At 35.9% G+C, this 27525-nt stretch overlaps 1 protein-coding gene across 4 annotated transcripts in view; it reads left to right on the top strand.

Annotated features, from left to right (window-relative positions):
- JMJD1C (jumonji domain containing 1C) overlaps window positions 1-27525 on the top strand; it is a 316030-nt gene that overhangs the window by 225251 nt on the left and 63254 nt on the right. For all 4 annotated transcript variants that reach the window (XM_061405104.1, XM_061405107.1, XM_061405102.1 and 1 more), the window contains exon 3: window positions 6781-6894. Coding sequence is in view for 3 of the 4 variants with exons in the window: in XM_061405107.1 (XP_061261091.1) it covers window positions 6781-6894 (114 nt within the window). In the remaining variant the exon portion in view is untranslated. The remainder of the gene's footprint in view (window positions 1-6780; window positions 6895-27525) is intronic.

The raw sequence follows: 27525 nt of genomic DNA, 5'->3' as shown, positions 1-27525 counted from the left end.
TACCCAACCGAAAAAAAAAAAGAAAAAAAAAATTTAACTCTTCAACTTCCTTCCTTAATGCATTAAGGAAGGTATAAGTCGTAAGAAGAACCAGTTTAAAGAATTAAAATGCTGCTCTCCTCAAATTTGTGCTTTTTGCCGTCTGAAAGGTGATATTTAATACCATCCCTTACAAGTTGTAAGAACAAGAGATAATTTAAGTAGACATGTTGTAAAAGCTAAGCAACTTACGCTTGCTACCAAATGCTTTCTCAGCATTGTTACTTCAATATTTTTGTTAGAAATTTGTCAGTGTACCAGAGCAAACATACATTTATATATTTATAAAAATATTTGGGTTAGTTGCTCAACCGTGTCCAACTCTTTGCGACCCTATGGACTGTAGCCTACTAGACTCCTCTGCCAGTGAGATTTCTGAAGCAGGAATACTATAGTTGGTTGCAGTTCCCTTCTCCAGGGGATCTTCCTGGCCCAGGGATTGAACTCTGGTCTCTTGCATTGCGGGCGGATTCTTTACCTTCTGAGCCACCAAGGAAGCCCTATAAAAATATTTATCAAGTCCAATGTAAATAAGATACTTAAGGGTTACAACCTTTATTTATTTCCATTAAAGAGTCAACTATGTTGCAAAGAGTCAGACAGGACTTAGCAACTAAACACAAAAATGTCCTATTTCTGGTAATGGAAAAGTATCTAATGTAACCGTGATGCAGTATGAAATAAAAACGAGTGGTTTTTCAGTACTGACGTTAATTATTTTAATTTTATAAAATTATTAAATTGTGTATCACTAGCAATATATAAATACTGTGGTAGTTGTTAAGTATAGTTCTTAAGGCTACTTGATTTTGTAGGGGACATAGTACTTGAGGAACAAACATGTTTTTAAGTTAATAACAACATAGTCAAATCTGAATTTATATGAGATTGTAAAATGCATCTTGTGAAATATTTAACTCATTCTCTAATACAGTAAACTGTAGAAAAGTAGTATGACATGTTTTAAAATTTGATAGTTTATAATATAATGTAATAACCTGAATCAAATCGTTGCTGTTTGTTTTGGGCTCAGAATAAGCCTGCCATATTACTCCAGTTGTTTTTTTTTTTTGGTAACTTATATTACACTGAATTCTTTTAATCCCATGCATGTTTTATGATCACATCTTAAGTAATTATGAAATGAAATACTGGTATGCTATATGTGATTCACTTGACTCATTATTAAAAAGTACTTTGTTCTAAAGTTACATTTCATTTCTATCACTGTTCTAAAACTGAATTTTACTAATATTTTTAGAATAATCACTATTACTCTCTTTCATCTTTAAAACAAAAAAGGATTGAGATTTTCATTAGTACAATGCATAATAGACTAAATTTAAAATATCTTTTTTTCTAGTAGTTAACAATGTTTTTTAATGAAATGAAGCTGATACATCTGGAATAGATTTAAAGGGACAGGGCATTGGCTGGGAATTGGAAGTTTTTCTCTTAACACGATTTGATAAATTGGTTGTGTGGTATTAAAATCAGTGTAAATTTTTAGATTTATTGAAATTGCAATACCTAACATTGGGACAAATTTAAAATAAAAGGCCATTCACACACATCATTAAAAATAGGTGAATGTTTTCTTGTACTTGGAGATATCTGACATTCTTTCTTCATATTCTTTCTTCATATTCAGTGTGTTTATTATACATACAGCACAGATCTCAGTTCAGACTAATCACGTCAGGTGCTGAATAGCCATCTGTAGCTATTAAAGGTTTTTATAACTATGAACGATTTAAATTGTTCTTAAAAATAATAAAAAATGTTTCGGGAATATTTTTTAATCTGCCAAAATAAATATTACCAGTTAGTTGTTCTTTTGAGTAAAGTGTGTGGTTGTTGGTGTGGTTGTTGGTTATGTCATTTGATTTCACTTAGATTATTACCCCAGAAATGTTTTAAACTGTTTTTGCTCCCTGTGTTTTTATAAATATCAGTGTTATTTCCAATGAAAAATGAGTAAAAGTAAATTCTTTACTTGAAAACACACTAGAAAGTATTCTTAATAGGTTTAAAGTTACATTTTATTTTTGCCCAGTTGAGAGATATTTACATATGACTTGTTTTTTGCACTTTCTCACCTTGGTAAATCTGTAAGGCAAAAACTTTGTATTTGCATTTGCCTTGTGAAGGAGACAGTAAACTTGAGCTCTCAGTCTCGCCACTAGTCTGTCTTTGTCTGTTGTTAAAATTATGAGCCAGTCTCTATGGCGCAGCCAAATGAGTAATCACCAGTAATGTGACTCGTGCTGGAAGTGACTCCATCAGCACCTGTGACGGAGGATTAGTTACAGTTTACAGAGCACCGCCTCTTCCCTTCTCTCAGTGTGCCCTAAGCCAAGTAGTCGTTCTCATTTGGGTGTCTGCGCTGTTGGAAGCTACTGCAGTGTTTCCACACAGACAGAGTACAGTGGGAAAAGGCTTTCTCTAGCTGATGGATGGCTGTTCTCTCTATTTGGAGTATCTTACTGGTTATGTAAGCGACCTCGGGAGAAATTATCCTGACCCAGATCGGAGGATGCAGTAGTGCTTCAGCTGCAGGATTTCTTGGTCGTTAACACCACAGTGCTGATGACAAAGAGCAAGTTGTAATCCTCATCACTGCCAGGACTGAGCCAGAGCAGACAGAAAATCGTCATTTGCTCGTCGGAGACTTGTTAGGTTACAGCCTCTGCTTCGTTCTGTGGTCTTGGCTTTTCTTACTATACAATGACGACGCTGCAAGTGAGCTCAGAAATGCTTGGTTTGAGAGCCATTTGCCTGTGATTTTTGAAGACTTAAGAATTATTGAGGCTAGATTTAAAAAAAAAATACTGCTCAAGAACAAAATGGAAATGTCAGCTATACTTCTTGACCTTTAAAGCCTTGTCGCTGATATCGGAGATTTAAAGATACTTTAAAATTCTCAAGAACAAAGTACGGTTTGTATTTTTCTGCTTCCTTTTTCTTTTGTCTTAATTTACATTTGGTTTTGCTTCTCGATTTTAGGAATTAAGGTCACTGTCTTTTTCAGATCCAGCTTTCGTGGTCTTAGTTTTTTAGAATTTTTAATGATTTCATTTGTTTAGAGAGAGATTTATTGTGTCGGTAGTAATTTCATAACACGGTACGATAAAAAAAACAAGCTCAGTTTAAAGTATTATAGCAGAAATGTTTTGGATTAGGGTTTAGAATATAATGTCTTAAGGGAAGTAGGGGTGTTTGTTTTGTGAGGGTTTTTTCTGTCTGGTGTGTGCTTGTCCCCACCCCCAACTTGTTTTCTAACAGTATCGTGTTTTTCAATAGACCTGCTTGGGTGGGAATTTGGACTTTGTTCTTTCGAGTCACTCCGATCTTTTTTTTTTTTTTTTAAGACTAAACCTTGACTTCTAAAATGTATCTTAGATTGTTTTCTGCTTTAGTATTTCGAGATTTATATCAGATTTTTGTAGTTTATGAGCCTAATTTTTTTCACTTGGAAAAGAAATTGTTAAATGTTAACTGGAGATTGTTAGAAACTTGGACTGTAGACATAAACCTTGTGAATTTCCAGTCAAATGTTAAATGGTGAGCTTTAACATGGTTTGTTTGAGCAGCTGAGTTATGTTTGAGAACTGTAGCTGATTTATTTTAAAAATGTTTTTCGAGGAGGGCTCATCTGTTCGCCTCTTCCTCATGTGAATGGAATGTGGTGCAGCATGGAGCCCCAAACAGGATACAGTTGTTCTAAGCATTCTTCCTATAGCGTGGTAGGCCCTAGTAGAAATGCAGGCTCTCTACTAAGTATTTATTTGACTTTATACTATTTTTAAAGTGCAGTTAACAAAGACGAAAGACCTTAAACGAACTCTCAGTCCATTAATGAAATTGAAAAGGTGTTTTGTTTAGTTGGCAATTTTAATTTGGATTTTCAAAGACTTTTTTCAGCGTTAGAATGAAGTCATTTTGTGATTAGGGTCACATTCTACTGTGACTTTCATCTGATGGTAGCTTGTAGCTTCCCCTTAGGCTGTGGAAGTTCCTCATAGAATGGTGTATCTTTAGAGTCTTGAATTACTTAGCTATGCATGAGTTCTAGTTTCTTTGCATTCCAGTGCACCTAGACCCATGAAATACTCACTACAGATTCGTCCAAAATCTGTAGGATTCACTCACTTTTATTTAAATATTTGTTTTTATTTTTAAGCTAATGTCTTTAAAGTGGATGTTTTTGACTTGCATACAAAAATTACTAATGGTTACATCGTTGATTTGCCACTTTAGGGAATTAGGATGTATTTTAACTCTTAGTTTTATATGTTGTTTGTCTTTAATTTTTCAGTAAAGTAGGAACAGTCGCACATTTTTAGGGTTGCTTGTTTAATACATATTGAAACATTTCTTTAACAAGTACTATAAAAGTATTTATCGGCACTTGGGAACATATTTGTAGTTTAAGATTAATTGCACGTTTTAAAATTTGCAAGTCTTTGTCCTGTTTGCTATTTAAGAAGCATGGTGTACTTTTGACTTACATTTGAACATGGTTATTATAAATACTCATGTATCAGAAACAGACCATTATAAACCAGTCTTTTAACATTTCTGATAGCTAGATTCTACCAGTGGCTTTCGGTTAGATACCCTAAAATGAGAATTTATTTTGGCCTGGAAACTAAATTTTTTTTCTCAGTAATTTAAATTATGATAAATTGGCCTATTGAAATTTACCCTTAGATCTCTGACTTACCTTAAAAAGCAGAGTTCTGAAAGGTTCTCTTCACAGGAATGTTTTTCATATTATAAAATGACTAGGTCTCATAGGAAATGCAAACCACCTGTATTATTTGCGTAAGAAAGAGGCATTCGGAGTGGAGAAGTTTACTTTTTTTTCCAGTCCTCCTTAATTGAATCGGTACAATATCTTTAGGCTTTTAGGTAGTACCTTTTGTGAGCCTTTTTTTAACCTTCCCAAGTTGACCTGATTTGGTACTGTTTAGAAAGAAATAAGAGCTTCGATATAAAGTTCAGGGATTTAAAGTTCTCTTGAGAAGCTGCCAGTGTTTTCTAATTTTTTTGCTAAAAATTAAACACATTTAATTTGAGAATGTTACATATTTCACGTAAAGAATTTAGTTATGGTAAATGGAAAGTGTCAGATGGCCACAGAAGCAGGAGATAGCTAAATAATAGGGAAATACCTGTTTTGAAAATGTAACTTCTCACACATAAAAATACTTTTGATACATAAAAGGTTAGCCCTAGAACATGGGAAGGAGGATATTACTGTGATTAGGTTCTCTAATCATAAATACTGAAAATAAATTGGAAATGTAAGATAATTTTTTTATGTTCATTTATGAACAAATATTTATTAGTTCATGAAGTGAATAGTATAGGAATAAGGCATTTTTAAAATGCTTATTTATTCTCTTGTGTTTTCAGCTTTTTCAAAACATAGGCTCCTGATGAAAACTTTAAAGATAATATCTTAAATAGACAAGTTAACTGTTTAAGAGCCATTCTGAATTAAAAATCTTGAAAGGTTTTTCAGCAGAGTGTTTAGTTGTGATTAGCAAGATGTTAAATTTTTTGAAGATATAAATAAGAGAAGAGGGAATTACAACGGCTTCGTATCTCCTGGAGATTTCTACTGTCTGCAGAAATCTTTGGTTTACATCCAAATGGTCGCACAAGTTGCTTGTAGCAAGAAAGATTTCCCTTGGTGATACAAGAACTTTAGGAACTGAGTTGCTTTTTTATTTCATTTTCCAAACTTAGATTCTTTAATAGTAAAGTCACTATGTTTTTAAAACAGTAGAATATTGTTTTCATTTGTAAGTTTTAAAACACTATCATGAATATAATATCCTTGGCTTTTATTCACAATGCTTCTACTTTGAAAATAATTAGGATAGTCATAAAAAGTGCATACCTATACCTTTATTTCCTTCCTTCCTCTTCCTCTCTTGCCTCCCTCACTCCCATCTCCTACCCAAAATACGAGTAAATTCATTTATGTAAAAGTTGTCTTCAAATGACTATGGATTTGCTCAGTTCACCCCTCTACCACCACCACCGCGTGCCCCCTTGTTTTGTTTAGTTTTCTAATAGTGGAAATCTGGAGAGAGTTTACTGGAAGGTGATTGTGAGCTTTGTGTAATACTTTTTACCTCCCTCTTCTTTTCCTGCGCCCTTCCCCCAGTGCTGCTGTTACTGAAGCAGCTGGATTTTTATTTGTGCTTGGGGCAGGGGCGGGGGTAAGTAGTACATGGGGTGGAGTTAAAAGACCAGATGTATCCTGATCATTTAAAATCCTTGATGTGAATGAGCTAGGAAATAAACTACACATGTAAATCATAACTACTCTGTTTTATAAAGAACAATACTTAAGAATATTTTAAAAGAGTTGGGATAATAACCTCTCCTACCCAGTTTGCTTTTTTGGAAACAATTTCTCTTTCTTTATGTTAGGAATTTTTATAAATATGTATATTTGATTATATCCTTTTAAACAACTGGGAGTTATTAATAGACTGGGATTTTTTTCAAATTATTGATTAAAATCTACTTAATTTCTTTTTAATAATAGAAAATACTCCAGATAAAAGCATCACTTTAGATTATGAAAACTGGTATTAATTGGTAGCCTAAAATCATTATAATAATGACTTTAATACATTGTGTTTATATATACCTGTTCACATTTTGAGGATAAAACCCAGAAAATAACCATTAGAATTTTTTTTTCCCCCCTCTTACCAGACTTTCAAACCCCTGGTTGAAAAAAGTGTACCCAGTTCAATCACTGCAGTAGAATTCCTTGTAGATAAACAACTGGATTTTTTAACTGAAGATAGTGCCTTTCAGCCCTACCAGGTAAGAAATTTCAAGTCGCTTTAAAAAATTACCTATTCATTAAGCTTCGTTGATATTCAGATATTCTTTTGAATATTTAAGTCTAGCTTTCTAGCTAACATCAAGGTATATAAGAAACTTAATGCATTTGATAAAGTTTGATTATAGGGTAAATGATTGATTTATCCAATCAGTATACACAGAGAACTTACTGTGAGCCAGGCAGCATCTTGTGGCTGTGCTTGCACAAGTGAGCAAAATAAAAGTCCCTGCCATTCAAATGATGTTCATTGTTAGATAATAACTGGGTAGATATTAGTATAAATTATCTTTGTCTCCAGCTCTAAAGGTTAAGATTTGGGTCAATTCATGTAATTAAATGAGATTAGTATTTACTAGATACAGGCATATCAGTTTAGCATAATAGTAGTTCATTTTCTTTTTAAGTGGTAATTTTCCTTTTAGATTGTCATAAGTCGAATTGTTCAGTTTCTAGATTTTAATTCCCAGTTGTTGCAATTTAAATACAAAACTTAATTGGAAAAACATTTTCTAGCTGGTTTTTAGATTTAAATCATGTAAAGAAACGCATCAAAAGTAGTAAGCTAAATGTTTTTAAAATCTAGTTATGTTTTATCAGTTAATTTTTTAAAGGTAAAGGTTAAAATGCACAGCAGTTTGTTTTCTTTGTATATTTGAATTTTAGATTGAATTATATCAGTATTTTATAGGTTTCTTTTCCTTAAATGTTTAAGATAACATAGTACATACATTGAAAGAAAGTATAACTGGACTAGTTTGACTTGTTTTTTAAAATGAAGCTGAAAGTCCATATTCCTGTTTCATTTCAGAATAGTTACTGATTTCAAAAGTAAAGTATAGAGGCATTGTTTCCATGGAAAGAACAAGAGCTTGAGTTAATGAGCAGTGGTTTGTTATATGTGAGGTTATAATGCTTAGGGAATTAGTAGTTAGGTTCTTCTTTTATTAGATCTACCAAAAGTAGATGATAATTCCCTTAGTTAAATGTTATTTTTTTCTTTGAAGTCTGCATGGATATGCTTTTGTCTTTACACATTATTTTTCATAGTTCATTAAATGGCCTCATTTTTGTACTGTTATTTGATTATGGTATTTTCAGCTAAAAATTTATAACAAGTTATAGTTTAATATTAGAGGTGTTAGAGCTTTTCCCTCGGGTTTTATTTTGTTTTGGTTTTAGTTGTGATTGCCATTTTGCTTGCTTATAGCCTTACTGTAATTTGTCTCATTTCTAACAGTCTTTTAGTGGGAATTACACTAGGTGAAATCAAAGGAACCTTCCAACTTAGCATTTTAATTCTGTGGTTTCTGATTAGCACTATAGAAGTTACAGCTTGGGTTTGATTTAGAGAACTGAAATCATTATGTAGAAATTACTTTTAAAAATAAACTCTTGCCAGGTGGCCTAAAACTCTACAACATGTTTATTAAAATTGTAGTGATTAAAAGAATGTACTAACATATTACACAGGGGTTTTCGTACACATTTAAAACTGTTTTAGATTCTGACAATTTTATTATTTTTATTAGAAATAAAAGCATAAGAGCTAAAGTCTTACTTGATTTGGTGATTTGTATGATTATCTTTGTTAGCTATATATATTCCCCTTGCTAGTATAGGTAAGTTGCTCTCTGGCCTAGAAGGATATAATATCTTCCTAAGGTGCTATTATTCACTTGACATTTTAACCGTTTGTGTTTCATAAATAATGTGAATTTTAATTTTAAGAAATTACACTAAGAGCACTTGATTTAGGATCCAGCATATCTTAATTTTAGTGTTTCTTAAGTGTTTTTGAAGGAATAAATGATACACAATAAGGCTTATTGTAGCATTTTAATTTCTGTATTTCATGTTTTTAAAACAGGTTTAAAATTAAAAATACATACTCCAGTATGTAAATTATAGTCACCTACTGTAATATTTTGAATGAAAATTTACTCCAGAGACTGAAGAAGTCTCAGTCTAGGTTTTCAAAGTTATTTATTTAAATGAATTTATAAAATATAGATATAGTCCACATAAGGAAAGACTTTTAGAGTTCATATAATTAGAGTGGCTTTATCCCAGAATGCTCTTCTCTAACCAGTTGTCCAAACAGTACATTAAATTCCTTGGCATGTTAAACATGGCAGCTGTTCCTGGCATAGATTTTGTAAATAGTGCCTTAACATATCTTAACCTTAGAGTAACCTTATGTAAGTCAAAGGGAGTTAGGGGGAAATTAAGTTTTTAAAATGGTCTCCCTGTTTTTTCTCACTTATTTAAATTTCAAGAGTCAGTTTCTTCTGAATCCGGGTATTAATTATCCATTGTAGAGTTCTTAAATAGGGCGGGTTAAAAAGTCTTTGGAAATGGCTTTTCTGTATTAGGTGATGAGTATGCTTAAGTTCTGTATGAAAAATTCCAAATGATGCTTCACTGTGAATCTATTTAAATAGTTTTATAGTGGGAATTCCTATTCACCATCTTTTTCCTTGACTTCTCATCTCAGCATTTTATTCTGTGGTAGAATGCTCCCGTAAGTTAACTTTTAGTTGTACAGCCCTATTTAATATATCACAATAATATATATTGTAAGATAATGATTAGAAAACTGATGACTCAAAATTAATACAGATTTTTTCAGTTGACTCACTTTTAGGTTATTGGTTTGAATCCTACATTTCTCTCTCTGAATTATTTCAGTGTATTGAGTATCAGATGACATGTATTAGTTGATTGTGTCATTTTTTAAAGTGACTTGTGGTTGGTTAATCAGGGTGCAACCATCATTGATCATAGTTTTCAATATTTTGGAAAGAATACTGAATGAGGAGAGAAATCAACATCTTACATACAGTATAATGAAGGCATGTTAATACATCGTTGAAGCAGTGTACTATGGTATTGTTAATTCTGTTTTTTCCTTCCTTTTGCATAGAAATGAGTTTCTGCTTCCTCCTTTCAGACTTCCTGATCAGGCTTGCTGCAGTGAACTTTCTTTGAAGTAAAGGGGGAAGGGAAAAAGAGAGGAAGTAGGAGGAAACTCTTGAGATTCTACTATGTCTTTCAGCTGGCTGGGAAAGAGGAGGGAAAAATTATTTGTTTTTAAAGATACTTTCTATAGTTTTTTTTTTTTTTTAATTACTATGATTTCTATGTATGATTGCCTTTGGAGGATGAGTAGAGAAGTTTTTAAAACTTTCCACTAAAATTTGAAGTTTTGATCAAACAAATGTAAAAAACAGTTTGATAATGAAATATGAACATTGAACTTTTAGCATGATTTTGAAATCATCTTGTCCTGGATTTTAGCTTCTGGCCATGCACACACCTGCAATAAAGGAATAATAATACAAAGGGCATTCAAGATTTGAAGCAGAATGTGCTTGCTTTTAATTAACCCCTACGTCTATCTTTATATATTAAAATTCATTGTAGTAATGAGGTATTTTCCCTAGAATAAAGTAGAATCATCCTAGACCTGAAGGAATAATCCTATTTGAAGTACTTGGTCATTCTAATCTGCTAAAAGTTCAGAGATAAGACTCCTAATACTTTATTTTCTATTATCACAAAACACAGGCATTGAACACTTTATTAAGTATTTGATATGGTACTATTGGGCTGTGAATTGCTGGTTGAAGGGAATGCGTGGAGCAAACCTAAGTATTTTCTTCGTTCTTAGACTAAAGATTGATTAAAGACTTGAGCAAAGTTTTAAAATATTCTGTTAATGAAAGTGTTTGAACTGTGTCAGCTCTGTTTATCATTACTGTAGTCCTTCAGTGAGAAAGTTGTTTTTCGTCACAGTCTGTTTTGAACCACAATTTTTCCGTTATTGATATATAAATTCATTGTCCACAGTTTCAGAATGTCCCTAAGTTAGTTGTTGCTCAACACATCTGGTTTACTAAAAATAGCTTGAATGATTGCCCAGGACAAGTTACCAGTAGTTTAAAGAGTGGAGTGTACCAGACACATGTATTTTTCCTTCTTAATATTTTTGTTATTTGGAATTGAGATGAATTTGAGGGAAGTGAAATTTAGCCTCCAGACAGCCTAGGGGAACAATAAGCTAGTTCTTTGGTTGTCACCAACCAAATGTTATATTTTGTTAAGTATTTGACATAAGTGAGCCACTGACAAGTTTGAAAATCTTGGTGGTGCTAATTTGACTTATATGCAGATTTATTTCCCAGGGTACTATGATGATATTGCTAATAGTTTAGAGAAGGAAGTAAACAGAACTTTATTGTTAATATTGCTTTGGTGGGTGGAGAAAAGTCTTAACTTTTCACACTTTTCTTTACTCTCATTTCAATTTGTTGTATAAATATATTACTTCAGAGCATTTTTAAACTAACATTCCTGTAGAGGAAATGAGAATTTGACCTAGTACACGCTTTATTCCTAGTCCCAGAATTCCTCTCAGATTTATTCTTTCTGGTGTCAAATTACTGCTCCCTCATAATTTTACTAAAAGAAAAGAAAAAAAAAAAAACAGACTTTCAGAAACTGCCTAGCAAACTATTGTTTTATTTTTATGATAGAAAATAGTGGGAGTTTTGTTATTGTTTTTATAGTGATAACTGAACTTTTTATTGAGAAATAGATATTCTTAAGAAACAGCTATTAGGATAAGGGAGTGGCGTGCACTCACATCCCCGCCTTCAAGAATGAGCCTCTGCCCTTGAGTTGAGATGGGCAGAAACAGGCCCAGAGCAGGAGAGAGGGCCTGGAGTTCTTTGTGTCCTACTTAACTGTTAGCTCACCTGATGTGTTTTTGTGTTGTTTTTCCCAGAAAGGAGTCTTTAAATGGCAGTTTTATGCTCAGACTCTATTTCCCTTTGACTTACCCTTAAAAAATTTTAATGTCTAGCTTTAGAAATATCCCAACTGACTTCATTCATTCAGTAGTTATTTAAATTATGTGGTTTCCCTATTCACAGCATCCTGCTTTGGTGCTTGATGGTTTTTAGAAGTTGCTGAAGGGACTTCTTTGGCAATCCAGTGATTAAAGCTTTTATTGCTTCCACTGCAGGAGGCACAGGTTCAGTCCCTGATAGGGAACTAAGATGCCGCATGCCACACAGTGTAGCCAAAAAAAAAAAAAAAAAGGTTGATGTAAGTGTTATAGTCCTTATTAAGACCTTTATAAGTCATGATGAGAACTTAGATTTTTAAAAAATTTCCTTGAAATAGATTTGATTTATTCAAATCAAAGGAACCAAAAAATACATAGTGAAGACTTCAGGAATACAGAAGAAAGGAGAAGTCAGCGGAAACTGAAATGGTACAAAGACATCTCGTGAAGAGGGTGAAACTTGAGGATTCATTTGAATGGAGAGGGAAGTGAAAACTCAGGAGAGTGAGGCAGACATTTGGTGGAAAGAATTGCATGATGAATGATGAGTTAGGTTTAGGGGTCAGTAGAATATCAGTCGAAGAAGGCAATGGCACCCCACTCCAGTACTCTTGGCAAATCCCATGGACAGAGGAGCCTGGAAGGCTGCAGTCATGGGGTCGCTGAGGGTCGGACATGACTGAGTGCCTTCACTTTGACTTTTCACTTTCATGCGTTGGAGAAGGAAATGGCAACCCACTCCAGTGTTCTGGCCTGGAGAATCCCAGGGATCGGGGAGCCTGTTGGGCTGCCGTCTATGGGGTTGCACAGATTCGGACACGACTGAAGCGACTTAGCAGCAGCAGTAGCAGCAGAATATCAGTCTAGCTAGAGAAGAGAGTTTGGTTTTAAATATAGACATCATACCAGAGAAATAAGTATTGTGGGGTCAGATAAAAGAGGAAAAGGACTGCTAAGTACAGTTCCTAAGTGACTTTTATCTTGTAGGCCCTATGAATCATTGGAAGCTTTGAAGCAAGAGAATAACAAAACCAAAATTTTCTACAGCCAAATGTTATATTTTGTCGAATTAAGTATTAACAACAACATCTGATTATTGTACTATATCAGAAGGAGCTAACTGATTGGATCTTTTGTTTTAGAGAATCAGCCTAGCTATGAATTTTGAAGTCAATTCATACAGATATTGTGTCAAATCCTGGCTTTGCCATTTGCTAGCATGTGACATTGGAAAAGCCTAAAGCATGCTATATACTTGGTTTCCTCGTCTATAATATACTGTCTACCTCAGATTAAATGAATGACACAGTTAAGAGCTTATTACTATATAGAAACCATTCAATAGAAGGTCGCTGCTATTTAGATATGCCCTAAATTTCCCTTTCTGTAGATGGTGTCTTAAACCTTTGTGGTAGATATTTGAAACTCCTTTCTCTTCTTACCATATGCAACCATTGGACATTTCTCTGCCACCATCTGCGCCTCTTTCTTGTAACAGTCTGTTTTCTTTGTCTTCTCTGGAACTCTCAACCATTCTTTCTGCAGCTGGTGTTAGATAAACTCTTTTGGTGTTGGTACAAGCCATGGTCACTGCATAACAGAACATGTCTTTGTAGTAGTGTTTCTTTTTCCCTCTATTTTAAAAGTGCATTTAGGTAAGATTCCCCAGTGAATTTTACTGGGGAATTCCTATTAAACTCCTATTTTAAGAAAATGATATTAGAAAAGATGCAGAAATTGTGGTATTACTCTCCACAACAAACACATCCTTATATTTTTTCCCTAGGGAAGATCATAAGCTCTACTGGCTGCTGATAGATACTTTTAATTTCAAAAAATATGAAGTGATATTCAGAAAGTTAAAGAGTTCTTTTTCTTTGCTTGACTGTGAACAAACATTTGTGACCAACATTGACCTAATCAAACTAATCTCTGGCTAATGGATTTTAGTCTCAGGGATAAGAAGCATTCAACCTAAATCTAGGTTTATCTCAAAAGAGAGAAAACTAGTAAACCAGGCAATACCAGATGCAAATCAAAATTATACAAAATGGGAATAACAGGACTGTTTGGATTAGTTTCAGTTATTCTGAGCGCTTTCTATTCTTTATTTTTCTATATCAGTTTCTGAATTATATTTTGACAGAATTGAGCATGTTCTCCATTAGGCCATAAGTTTGTGTATGCATTTCCCTTTTCCATTTCACTTTGCCTTCATATTATCATTTGGTTGAAATTTAGAGGTGCCTGACATTGTTGCCATAATGTCAGTAAAATGAGAACTGTGAGATTGTAGGATATACAGTGTGCCGAGACTATAAAAAATACAGGGTCATAGCCATAACTGTGGACTGATTGCGGGTGTAATAATGGCTTGGTAGAATCAGCATCTGTGGGCAGGCGTTGGCCTGGGGGTGGTCTAGGAGATGAGGCCAGAGCAGGAAGCTGCTATTGTGTAGTACTTGGCTTTATTCCATTTCTAGTCAAAAGTGACAGCTTGCAATAGCAGAGCCAAGCTGAAGCCTAGAAAGTAGAATGGACAATAAGAAAAGCGGAACCAGAAGCTAAAACAGAATCATTGTACTTCCTTTTTAAGCAAGCTTTTTAAAAATTTTAAATTGGTACATCATGTTTTAATATTCAGTAATTTTGCTCTTCATTCTGTGTAAGTGCTGCTTTTATCTCCCACTTGCCTGATTTTATATTGCCATAATTGTGAAACATTAGGTCCCATGAATCAGGTATGCCAATATGTATTGTCTGCTGCTATTAAAAGAGAGTTCTTCATTTTTAAAAATTAGTTGCAAAACTTGGTGTGTTGAAAATGTATTCATGAAGTTCAGGAACATGTTATTTTGACTGAAATTTGGCCCGCATATGAGCTGTTCTGCAATATTCAGATTAAAAACATTTATAAGTCACGGTCTGCAAAAGTTCTCTCCTGGTCCCAAATCTGCTATGATCATATGCTGAAAAATCTGCCAGTCTCTTTTTAATTTTTTGTGACTGCTGTTATGAATTTAAAGTATGTGAAATTATGCTTGTAGACATCAGATTCCAAAGCTTCTAAGCCATCAATCAGTTAGTTATCATTGAGAAGAATTTTTGCCAGTCAAAATAGGTAGATACTGTTTGTTTATTCCTTTTGCCCAACCCCAGATTCTTAGTAAAGCACAGCCACTTTATTTATTTAAAATATCAATTAAAATTTAATTTCTCAGTGTGCTGTTAATATATTTATAAGGTTCAACATTTTCCAAAATATTTACATGTGCACTGTTTTATTCATTCTTACATTCACCTTATGAGGAGTACAGATTGTATTATTTTATTATATATAATGCTTTCAGGGTACATATATTAATTTAATCCACATAACTCTTTGAGAAGTACCTATTAACTTACAGTGAATAGGCAGCAGAAATGGAAAACCATATAAACTAGTTTTATTTTTGAAGGGATGGGGCTATTAAAAAGATACGACAGGAAATATCTTGAATATCCATTGCAGAAAAGTACAGCTGAACCTTATTTGGAATGGAATTAGGAACTAGAAGGTCAGAAACTCAAGTCACATATTCCTTCTTCCCCCATGCCTCAGTCTTCTTTCTGCAGACAGGTTTCTTCTGCTTAATCGTAGGTTTTGCTTCTCATAATACTAGTTTCCACGTGACTTTTGTGTGTTAGTGTCGATTCTCCCACACCCCCTCCTTTGCAGGACTTTTTAAATCTAATATTTGTGTTTCTTGGTAAAATTGAGGGTAGGGCTGTAGGAGAATAAACAGCTGAAGAGAGAAAAAGGAAGAAAGATGAGGAAGGGAGAGAATCTAGGATAGCAGTTTTTATAGGCGAAGAAACTGAGGTTTAGGGAAGTCGTGATTTGGCATCTAGGTTCCCATAGCTAGTGGTAGCCTAAACAGAACTTGAACCAAAAACTTGAGATCCAAGACATTATTTCTATTGTGCCACCCTGCCTTTGTGAGCCGTCACATGGGAAACATCTCTTATCTGCACATCATTCTTTTGTTTGGCACTTTGCTGTTTTTCTTAGGATTGCCGTCTTTCCTATATATAAGATTAAAGTTGTCCTTAATTGTATTACCTGCACAATCTCCTTAGACTTTGGAAATACTGGCATCAAGCTATACCGCAAATCTGTGCATCGTTTTCAGATTCCCTTGTTCCCCAGGCTAGAATCCAAACAGATACAATGTTTTGCCCTCACCCAGTTTTCTCAGCTGCCTAGTTTTCTGTTTGGCTCAGAGATTTGTTCAGAGTTAAAATTAAAAACAATACTTTAAAACAAAGCCCTTTTAGCCTCTTGTTAAAAGGATTATCTCTAAAAATCCAAGTCTTTCTAGGCTTCAGACTCAAGGCAAAAACGATACTAGCCCTTAGTCAATAAATAATGATTCGAGGCTTTTTATTCATATGTTTGAGGACCTTCTGTGTTGTATTCAAGAATACAAATACGCTGCCTTCATGCATCTTACAATCTAATGGGGGAAGTGCATAGAAAAATACAAATGTAAATATAGACAAAATACAGAAAAAGTAGCAGACACCAGAGAGGTATAAGGAATCTACCCTGGTTGTGGGAGGAAAAAAAGAGAGGATACTGCTATTCTTAGATTAGGTGACCCCCTAAATTGTCTCAGGATGAATTTAAATTAGCTAAGCCACTAAGACAGCAGGTCTGATTAAATGCTTGAAATATAGTGAATAAGCATAATGTGTGTTGGATGGTCCACTTGTATTAACTCTAATCATACGTTTCCCATGAAGGTGGAATGGTTGACTAGTCAGAAATTTTTTAACCATTTTTTAGTTGAGTCAGCCACCTGATTGGCTGCAACCTCATTGCCCTTTTGGAGCAGAGGGATAACAGGCATTTGTTTTAAAAAAGGTAACAGTAAAACTTAGCATTTTAAACATTTAAGTGTGCAATTCAGTGGAATCGAATATATTCACAGTGTTATGCAACCATCACCACTATGCGCATTCTGAACTTTATCAACATCCCATATAGAAACTCTTCATTCATTGAACAATAACTCCCTATTTCCAAGTAGCCTGCTCTTCCCAGCCCTTGGTTACCTCTTGGTTCTCTTTTTTGGGTCAGTGTTATTATTATTATTATTTTGCCTCTTCTAGATATCTCATATAAGTGTATTCGTACAGTTTGTCCTTTTGTGACTGGCTTATTTCACTTAATGTAATGTCTTCAGAATTCACCTGTGTATCATGTGTCAGCATTTCATTGCTTTTCATAGATGAATAATATTCCATAGTATGTATTTACCACATTTTGGCTATCCATTCGTATGTTGATGGACTTTTGGGTTGTTTCTACCTTTTTACTATTACAAATAATGCTGCTGTGAACATTGGTGTACAAATATTTGAGTTCCACCTTTCACTTTTTGTGGGTATATACCTAAGAATGGGATTGCTAGAGCATATGAAAGTTTATGTTTTACTTTTTTGAGAAACAAACTGTTTTCCACAGTTCAGTTCAGTTCAGTCGCTCAGTCGTGTCCGACTCTTTGTGACCCCATGGACAGCAGCACGCCCAAACTCCCTGTCCATCACCAACTCCCGAAGTTTACCCAGACTCATATTCATTGAGTCAGTGATGCCATCCAACCATCTCATCCTCTATCATCCCCTTCTCCTCCCACCTTCAATCTTTCTTAGCATCAGGGTCTTTTCAAATGAGTCAGCTTTTCGCATCAGGTGGCCAAAGTATTGGAGTTTCAACTTCAACATCAGCCCTTCCAGTAAACACCCAAGACTGATCTCCTTTAGGATGGACTGGTTGGATCTCCTTGCCATCCAAGGGACTCGCAGGACTCTTCTCCAACACCACAGTTCAAAAGTTTTCCATAGGCTCTGCACTATTTTACATTCTCACCAACAGGGATCCAATTTCTCTGTGAGAACACTTGTTATTTTTTGTTTTCTAAATAATAGCTATTCAAATAAATAAATAAATAGATAATACCTATTCATTGCCTGTGCTTTCAGTATCGTATTTGAGAAATTGTTACCAACGCCAACATCATGAAAAATGGCCTTTAAGAGTTCTGTAGTTTTAGCTGTTATATATAAGTCATTGATTCATTTTAAAATAAATTTTTAGATAGTATAAGGGAAAAATCCAATTTAGTTCTTGTGGATATCCAGATTTCCAAGGCTCATTTGTCCTGTTCCCATTGAATAGTCTTGTCACCCTTATTGGAAATCTGTTGACCATTTATTCTAAAATTTATTTCTGAGCTCTATTCTATTGCTTTGTTATATATGTCTGTATTGATTACTTGAGATAATCTTTTTTTTCCCCTACTTTTCTACAACTGCATAATTTGGCCAAATGATTGTTAACCCTAAAGATAAATTATTTTAAAGTATACTGTTTTGTGTTGTAACTATTGACATTTTCTGAAGCATCTGTCAGTGTTAGGGGTATGATTCCTGTCATTAAATTATTAGGCATAGACATGCCTTTTAGATAAGCTATGTTTTTAAGATGCAAGGGGAAAAGATCCAGTGATTGTTGAATTGTAACAATCAGTCATTCATTTATTGCTTTGTGCCAGTTTCTTTGCTAGCTACTGAGATTTAAAGACAGATAAAATACTTGGTTCTCTTTCAGGCCAGGAGGAGAGACTTAAATATAATTACAGAAATGTGCTATAAGTTCTCGGAGAAGGCAATGGCACCCCACTCCAGTACTCTTGCCTGGAGAATCCCATGGATGGAGGAGCCTGGTGGGCTACAGTCCATGGGGTCGCTAAGAGTCGGACATGACTGAGCGACTTCACTTTCACTTTTCACTTTCATGCATTGGAGAAGGAAATGGCAACCCACTCCAGTGTTCTTGCCTGGAGAATCCCAGGGACGGGGGAGCCTGGTGGGCTGCCGTCTATGGGGTCGCACAGAGTCGAACACGACTGAAGCAACGCAGCAGCAGCAGCAGCTATAAGTTCTAAAGTAGAGGTATGTTTATAGTGTTCTGTACTATAGAATCACCTGATGTAGTAATATCAGTTATTTGCCTGTTTCTCTTTTTTTGGTTTTACTTTTTCTCAGAAAGCAAGGGTTTAGAAGATGGGAAAGAGATAAGGAAAGTTAATAGTATTTCATAGTTGTTGTTATTGTTGTTCAGTCACAAAATCATGTCCGACTCATTGGAACCCCATGGACTACAGCATGCCAGGCTTTCCTTTCCTTCACTGTCTCCCAGAGTTTGCTCAAACTCACGTCCACTGAGTCGATGATACTATCAGCCATCTCATCATCTGGCGCCACCTTTTCTTCCTGCCCTCAATCTTTCCCAGCATCAGGGTCTTTTCCAATGAGTCAGCTCTTTGCATCAGGTGGCCAAGGTATTATAGCTTCAGCATCAGTCCTTCCAGTGAATATTCAGGACTGATTTCCTTTAGGATGGACTGGTTGGATCTCCTTGTAATCCAGGGACTCTCGAGAGTCTTCTCCAACACCACGTTGAGAAGCATCAATTCTTTGGTGCTCAGCCTTCTTATGGTCCAACTCTCACATCGATACATGGCTACTGGAAAAACCATAGCTTTGACTGTACAGGGGTACGTTAGGATTCCCCAGGGAGACAACACCATAGAGTGTGGGGGTGTATACAAGTGTGTGTAGAGAGAAAAGGAGTAGAAGAAGTTTTAAGGAAATTGATTCACCCTCTTGTTGGGACTGGGAACTCTGAAATATACAGGACATGCCAACAGTGGAAATTCTAGCAGGAGTTGATGCTGATTGTAAAGGCAGTCTGAAGGCACAGGCTTTTTCCTCTTTGGAGGACCTCATTCTTTATTCTTAAGGCCTTCAACTAATAGAAAGAACCCCTGCCACATTATGGAGGTTAGTCTGCTTTACTCAGTCTTCTGATTGAAAAATACCTTCATAGCAATATCTAGACTGGTGTTTGACCAAACAGCTGGGCACCATAGTCTACCCAAGTTGATATGTATAATTAACAGCCACTGGTACTATTGATATTTGGCTCTTTGTTTTATAGTGAATTTTAGGATGGTAGGTATCCCTGGGTTTTCAACAGTTAAATGTCTTTACCACCTCTTTCTAGTTATTATGTTAATAGAAAAGAAACTATCCCCACGTATTACCAGTGCCCCTTCCCACTTTATTTAGAGCTCTTGGACTGTAAATTAAGACAACTAGAAAAGTAGAGGCCTTCCAAGTAATCTTTTCAAGGCACTTAGAAATGCTTAGCAAACATTGGCCTGCTATATTCTCTAAGCACCCTAATAATGAGAAAGTATCATTTCTTTCTCAATGTTTGCCTTCTCTTGAGTTTCAATACTGTGCCATTTTTGCCCTGGATATTCATAATCCCATAACAATTCAGTCTCATGCCAGACCAAATTCCTGTATCACTCACACATTCTCTTGAGATCTCTAGATCTCTCCTAATAATTTCATAAATGTTATTAATTATAAATGGTTAATATCTTTCCATCACATTTGTACTTAAATGGGGATACCTGTATATCACAAATTTGTCGGTATGTAAAATAATAAGGCATTTAAAAACTAATGTATATAGCCAGTGCTTCTCTATATGTTCTTTACCTTTACATAGAAATGACATGTTATTGTTTCCCATTTACAGCCCTTCTCCCCTCTGCCATGTATAGGGTAGACATTTTTGGAAATAGAAAATTCTGTGTATGAGTAAGGCCTGGATATATATGACCTCCTCATGTAGAATCTTCAAGCTTGAAGGCCCTTAGGATGTTACAGGCATTCCAGAATGCAATACCTGAAACATTCAGAAGGATGAGGCTTAATGTTGTTCCTCCCACATTCACTCTTACTTTGAAGAAATTAAGTTCCATCGTATGATAACAATTCCTTCCAATGCTTAGCAAAGCCCATTGTTGAGAAATTTTCTTACAAGTTAGATACATATAGATCATACAGATATATAGGTCATATATCTATATGATCTACATATGACAGTACATACAGATCAGTTAGGCACACTTATCAATTGGAAGCGTCTGACTGGCATGTTTTTAAAATTGCAAAGGACTGTGAAGCTCCTCTCTGGCTGTGGTATGTGCTTAACGATGGTCCCTCCCACCACTGTAAGGAGCAGGCTGAACTACTGCTTAGGTTTTATTTGTCTTGATCAGTCCAAGGTATCTCTTCTCCATTCTGTCTTGTTCCATGATAGATAAAAATACACATTTGTACTTAAATTTTTTATGAGTTCAGTTTGAATGATGACACAACTTGGGAGCTCTGCCTTTTGCTCCAGACTCTACTCTGTAAGGACTTAAGAGTGGCTGATTTAGTGCCAATATTACTAAAAATCAAAGATAATTGACAGGTTAATCAAATGAAAATATGTATAAAGAAGAGTAAAAATCAGCACACAACAGTTTAAAAAATAAATTGCTAAATTTATTAAGGTTATATTTTAGGATATCTAATAATATATCTAGTAATACATACAAACATATATCCAGTAATATATACAAATAGCTGTGAAAAGAAGAGAAACAAAAAGCAAAGGAGAAAAGGAAAGATATAACCATTTGAATGCAGATTTGCAAAGAATACCAAGGACAGATAAGAAAACCTTCCTCAGTGATCAATGCAAAGAAATAGAGGAAAACAATAGAATGGAAGAGACTAGAGATGACTTCAAGAACATTAGCGATACCAAGGGAACATTTCACGCAAAGATGGGCTCAATTAAGGACAGAAATGGTATGGACCTAACAGAAGCAGAAGATATTAAGAAGAGGTGGCAAGAATACACAGAAGAACTGTACGAAAAAGAGCTTCACGACCCAGATAATCACGATGGTGTGATCACTCACCTAGAGCCAGACATCCTGGAATGTGAAGTCAAGTGGGCCTTAGAAAGCATCACTACGAACAAAGCTAGTGGAGGTGATGGAATTCCAGTTGAGCTATTTCAAACCCTGAAAGATGATGCTATGAAAGTGCTGCACTCAATATGCCAGCACATTTGAAAAACTCAGCAGTGGCCACAGGACTGGAAAAGGTCAGTTTTCATTCCTATCCCAAAGAAAGGCAATGCCAAAGAATGCTCAAACTACAGCACAGTTGAACTCATCTCACACGCTAGGAAAGTAATGCTCAAAATTCTCCAAGCCAGGCTTCAACAATACGTGAACCGTGAACTTCCAGATGTTCAAGCTGGATTTAGAAAAGCCAGAGGAACCAGAGATCAAATTGCCAACATCCACTAGATCATGGAAAAAGCAAGAGAGTTCCAGAAAAACATCTACTTCTGCTTTATTGACTACGCCAAAGCCTTTGATTGTGTGGATCACCACAAACTGTGGAAAAATTCTTAAAGAGATGGGAATACTAGACCACCTGACCTCCCTCCTGAGAAACCTGTATGCAGGTCAAGAAGCAATAGTTAATAGGGAGGGAGGAGGGTTCAGGATGGGGAACACATGTATACCTGTGGCAGATTCATTTTGATATATGGCAAAACCAATACAATATTGTAAAGTTAAATAAAATTTAAAAAAAAAAAAAAGAAGAAGCAACAGTTAGAACTGGGCATAGAACAACAGACTGGTTCCAAATAGGAAAAGGAGTACGTCAAGGCTGTATATCGTCACCCTGCTTATTTAACTTATATGCAGAGTACGTCATGAGAAACGCTGGGCTGGATGAAGCACAAGCTTGAATCAAGATTGCTGGGAGAAATATCAATAACCTCAGATGTGCAGATGACACCACCCTTATGGCAGAAAGCAAAGAAGAACTAAAGAGCCTCTTGATGAAAGTGAAAGAGGAGAGTGAAAAAGTTGGCTTAAAGCTCAACATTCAGAAAAGTAAGATCATGGCATCTGGTCCCATCACTTCATGGAAAATAGATGGGGCAACAGTGGAAATAGTGGCTGACTTTTGGTGGGGGAGGGGGGGCTCCAAAATCACTGCAGATGGTGACTGCAGCCATGAAATTAAAAGATACTTACTCCTGGAAGAAAAACTATGACCAACCTAGACAGCGTATTAAAAAACAGACATGTTACTTTGCCAACAAAGGTCCGTCTAGTCAAGGCTATGGCTTTTCCAGTGGTCATGTATGGATGTGAGAGCTGGACTATAAAGAAAGCTGAGCGCCGAAGAATTGATGCTTTTGAACTGTGGTGTTGGAGAAGACTCTTGACAGTCTCTTGGACTGCAAGAAGATCCAACCAGTCCATCCTAAAGGAAATGAGTCCTGAATATTCATTGGAAGGACTGATGCTGAAGCTGATGCTCCAATACTTTGACCACCTGATGTGAAGAACTGACTCATTGGAAAAGACCCTGATGCTAGGAAAGATTGAGGGCAGGAGGAGAAGGAGACAACAATGGTGAGATGGTTGGACGGCATCACTGACTCAATGGACATGAGTTTGGTTAAACTCTGGGAGTTGGTGATGGACAGGGAAGCTTGGCATGCTGCAATCCATGGGATCCCAAAGAGTCGCAAAGGGCTACTGAACTGAACTGAGTAACACATCTAAGTACATATATATAAAGTTTATAATTTTAGGGAATTTTGACTCTTCCTATGGAAACAAAAGTTTCTATCTGTTAAAATATCAGAATGTGGTGATAGAACAAGGCTAACTTTTTGACTCATATCCCAACTCTGCTGTTTAATGTCTGAAATTTTAGGCAAAGTGTATAACCACTTAACAGCCTTTCATTTTTCATCTTTAGAATTAGCTCTATAGTACCCGTTTCATCATAGTATTGTTATTGTCTGTAAGATATGTATAAGAAAAAAGTTTTTACCCTATAAAAATTTTTGTGATAAAGTAAATATGGTAGTTCAGAAAATAAATAGGTCTGGTTGGGTAAATCTTGGTTCATGATGCATAACATTTACCTTCAAGAAGCCATTCAAAGTAATTATTTTTTAAACCCTGAGCACAAAATAGATGTCATTCACATAACAACCTTTCCAGTGGTCACATAATTGGCAGTGGTCAGCCTAATTGGTGAATTTCCTACATTCTCTAAGTTTTCTCTTTATTTCCAGCCAAAATCTCTCTCGTGTGACATATTATTTCAGTCATTCTTAACCACCTCAGTTGTCTAATGCCTTTGTGTTTCTGTCACATCTACCTTTTAATTTCTTATTTTGGAGTAGTATTTTTATTTTCTCCACTTTTATCCCAATGAAAATATCCTGTCCATTATTGGTAGCCACTAGTCACGTGTGGCTATTTAAATTTAAATGAAGCAAATTTATTATTATTATTTTTTTAATTTTAATTAATTTATCTATTGGCTGCTCCATGTGGATTCTTAGTTCCCTGACCAGGGATCGCACCCATGGCCCCTGCATTGGGAACATGAAGTCTTAACCACTGGACTGCTAGGGAAATGTCAAGCAAAAGTAAATTTAATACTCATTTCCTCAGTCATGCTAGCCCCATTTCAAGTGTTCAGATAGCCACAAGGACAGTGCGGGTATATAACGTTTATATCAACGCAGAAATCTCTTCTTGAAAGCCTCGCCCTGAATGTTTACCATGGAAGGAGAAAATTATACCAGTGTATTTTGGTGTCATTGTGTTGTCTCCAGTCTCAGCTGAGCTTCTGGTGCCATTTGGCAGCCTTTTCTATGCCCCCTTTGAGCTTCGTTTCCTAAAGCAGTTATTCCAAGGTGTCACTACTCTATTCAGCTTCTTCCTTTTTCCCTTAGTAGATGACCTTGCTCCTGCGGCACAGATGAATTTGAGGCTATAAGCAGGAACCCCCTTAACTTCCTGCCCTTAAACCTATTTATGTACCTTTGCTTACCTCGTTTTCTCTTATCTCAAGAGATGTGTCCCTTTGTTCCATGACTAATTCAAGTTTACAAATACTTTGGGGACATCTGCTATGTTGTAGGCACATTTCTAGGTACTTAAGGTATAGCCAGAGAAGGCAATGGCAACCCACTCCAGTACTCTTGCCTGGAAAATTCATGGATGGAGGAGCCTAGTGGGCTGCAGTCCATGGGGCCGCAAAGAGTCGTACACAACTGCTGCTGCTGCTACTGCAACGTCACTTCAGTCGTGTCCGACTCTGTGCGACCCCATAGATGGCAGCCCACCAGGCTCCTCCGTCCATGGGATTTTCCAGGCAAGCGTACTGGAATGGGGTGCCATTGCCTTCTCTGTGGACAGAACTGAGCAACTTCATTTTCTACTTTCTTTTCTAAGGTATAGCCATGAACAAAAACTAAAAATAAATTCCCTTCCTTCAGGGAGCTTAACTTAGTCAGCAGAGACAACAAACAAAGTAACTATTTGAGTATATTAGAAAACATAAATGCTATGGAGAAATATAAAACCTGGTAAGAAGTATTAGCTGGAACAGCAAAAATAGGCCCTAAAATGAAAGCATTCCAAGAACATCAAGAAACAACTGTCTAGAGGTTAGTAGAGAATGCGGTCTTCCCTCTTGCTCAGTCAGTAAAGAATCTGCCTGCAATGCAGGAGACCAGGGTTCTGTTCCTGGGTCCAGAAGATCCTCTGGAGAAAGAAATGGCAACCCACTCCAGTATTCTTGGCTGGAAAATCCCATGGACAGAGGAGCCTGGGGGGCTATAGTCCACGGGTTGCAAGAGTCAGACACGACTTAGTGACTAAACCACCACTACTAGAGGATGAAGTAAGAAAGATAAAAAAGTAGATTTAAGTGGGGCTTTTGGGGGCTTTTAAAAAGACTATTTTTTGTTCTGATTAAAATTGGAGTAGAAACCTTGAGAGGATTTTGGTTTAGAACACAGAAGTAGAATAGTAAGATGGATTCCCATATACCTGTCTTCCAGGTGTAACAGTTACTAATTCATGGCCAATATTGTTTGTGTTACGGTTCCTCGTGTATAATCCCATGTATTAGTATTCATCACCAAATGTTTCTCTTTATGTTTGTGTGTGTCTATACATAAATAAATTTAAAAGTGTCTGTAATTAATTCTAACTATTTACATTAGTCATATTCTAAAAAGTTACAAGTTCCCAACATTAGAAATGATAGAATGTCACATGTTTATTCACTTGCTTTCTTGTACATTGTGCAGCTTACCACCCTCAAAGCACTGACATTACCACCAACAGTATAATTACTGAAAGCAGTCTAAATGTTTTGTTGCCGTTCTTTTTATCTTTAGGATATATCCCACTAGGGATGTACTCATTTTCTTTTTCATGTGTATTATTGTCTTGAAATTTTTCCTCTCTATGCCTTGTGTTTTAAAAGGCATATACCCCTGTCCTTGTGTTCTGAAATCCATCTTCACATACGCATTGTGTTCATTTACCGTATCTTAAACCTATTCCTCTTTTTTTTCTCATCATATAAATAAATTCAGTTATCTGCATCCTAATATAAAATATAAAGGTTCTCTGATCACACCCGTTCTTAACTCCTTTAGCTACATAGCTGGACTTAAAATCTTTTTATATTTTCTAACCTCCCAATAGCATCTCCAGTTATTGCAGCCTGACTTCTAGTTCCACTTCCACAAAACTAATGTTACTGTTAAGATCACTAATAATCTCTTTATAAAAAAATAGATTATTTCAGTCCTCATTCCTCTCCTACTGGACCTTTGCATTTAGCACTGTGAATCACTGTCTTGTGTATGCTTTTATTAACTGCTTCAAAGATTTCTGTAGTTTTAATGTAGGGTCATTTTCCACGGTCTTGCTTTTTGGTGTCGTCTTTCACTACTCAATCTAAGCAGTGTCATATTTCCAGTTGCTTTCACTATCGTTTTAAAACTCTTATCTTCTGAATCTGTACCTCTAGTCCAGACCTCCTTGCTGTACTGTCATTCATTTAACATTTATTTTTTTTAGCTTCTTCTAAGTGTCCAGCGTTGTTTAAACATAATTTTAAACATTGTTTAAACATAAATTCCTGTCCCTTTGGAGCTTAAATTCCAGAAAGGGCACAGTAGAAAATAAAAATAATAATAAGTAAGTAGTACAGTGTGATGGTAAAGCATCTGTCTACAATGCAGGAGACCCGGGGTCGATCCCTGGGTCGGGAAGATCCCCTGGAGAAGGAAATGGCACCCCACTCCTGTATTATTGCCTGGAAAATCCCATGGAAGGAGGAGCCTGGTAGGCTACAGTCCATGGGGTTGCAAAAAGTTGGACACGACTTAGCAACTTCACTTCACTTCACAATGTGATAGTTTAATTATTGCCACGATAAAAGAAGTAAAGCAAAGTAAGAGCTATTGAGAATGAAGAAGGGGGAGGCAGGCTAGCATGTTGTGGTCACGGTAGATGTCATTGAGAAGGTGAAACCTGTATTTGCTGCTGCCTACTACAGTGGTAAAGTTTCAGCACTCAAACCTTGTCTTTCCTAATAATTTTGTATCCTGGCTAAAGGCATAACAGTATCTACCCCATTTTGTCAAATCAACATCTGAGAATGTTTTAGGTTCCTCTCTTGCCCTTACTTATTGGCTCCAAAAATTGCTGATTCTGCTTTAACATTGTATTTGTCCACAACATCCTCCACATCTCTGTTGTAAAGCATCCATCCTCATTTGGCTGGACTGTTACGGAGCTCTCTAAATAGGGTCCTTCAGTCTTCCTGCTCGCTTACTCCATTGTCCGCACTCAGTCCATCTCATTGTATTTTGAGTTCTCCATATGGGCCATGCTGTTGCATCTATGTCTGTGTCTGCACATGCCTTTCACATGTCCTAAGAGCC

This window comes from Bos javanicus, chromosome 28, assembly GCF_032452875.1.
Source record: "Bos javanicus breed banteng chromosome 28, ARS-OSU_banteng_1.0, whole genome shotgun sequence".
Lineage (NCBI taxonomy): Eukaryota > Metazoa > Chordata > Mammalia > Artiodactyla > Bovidae > Bos > Bos javanicus.
The sequence above is the reverse complement of the archived record's forward strand: the minus strand, read 5'-3'. Positions and strand labels throughout refer to the sequence as shown.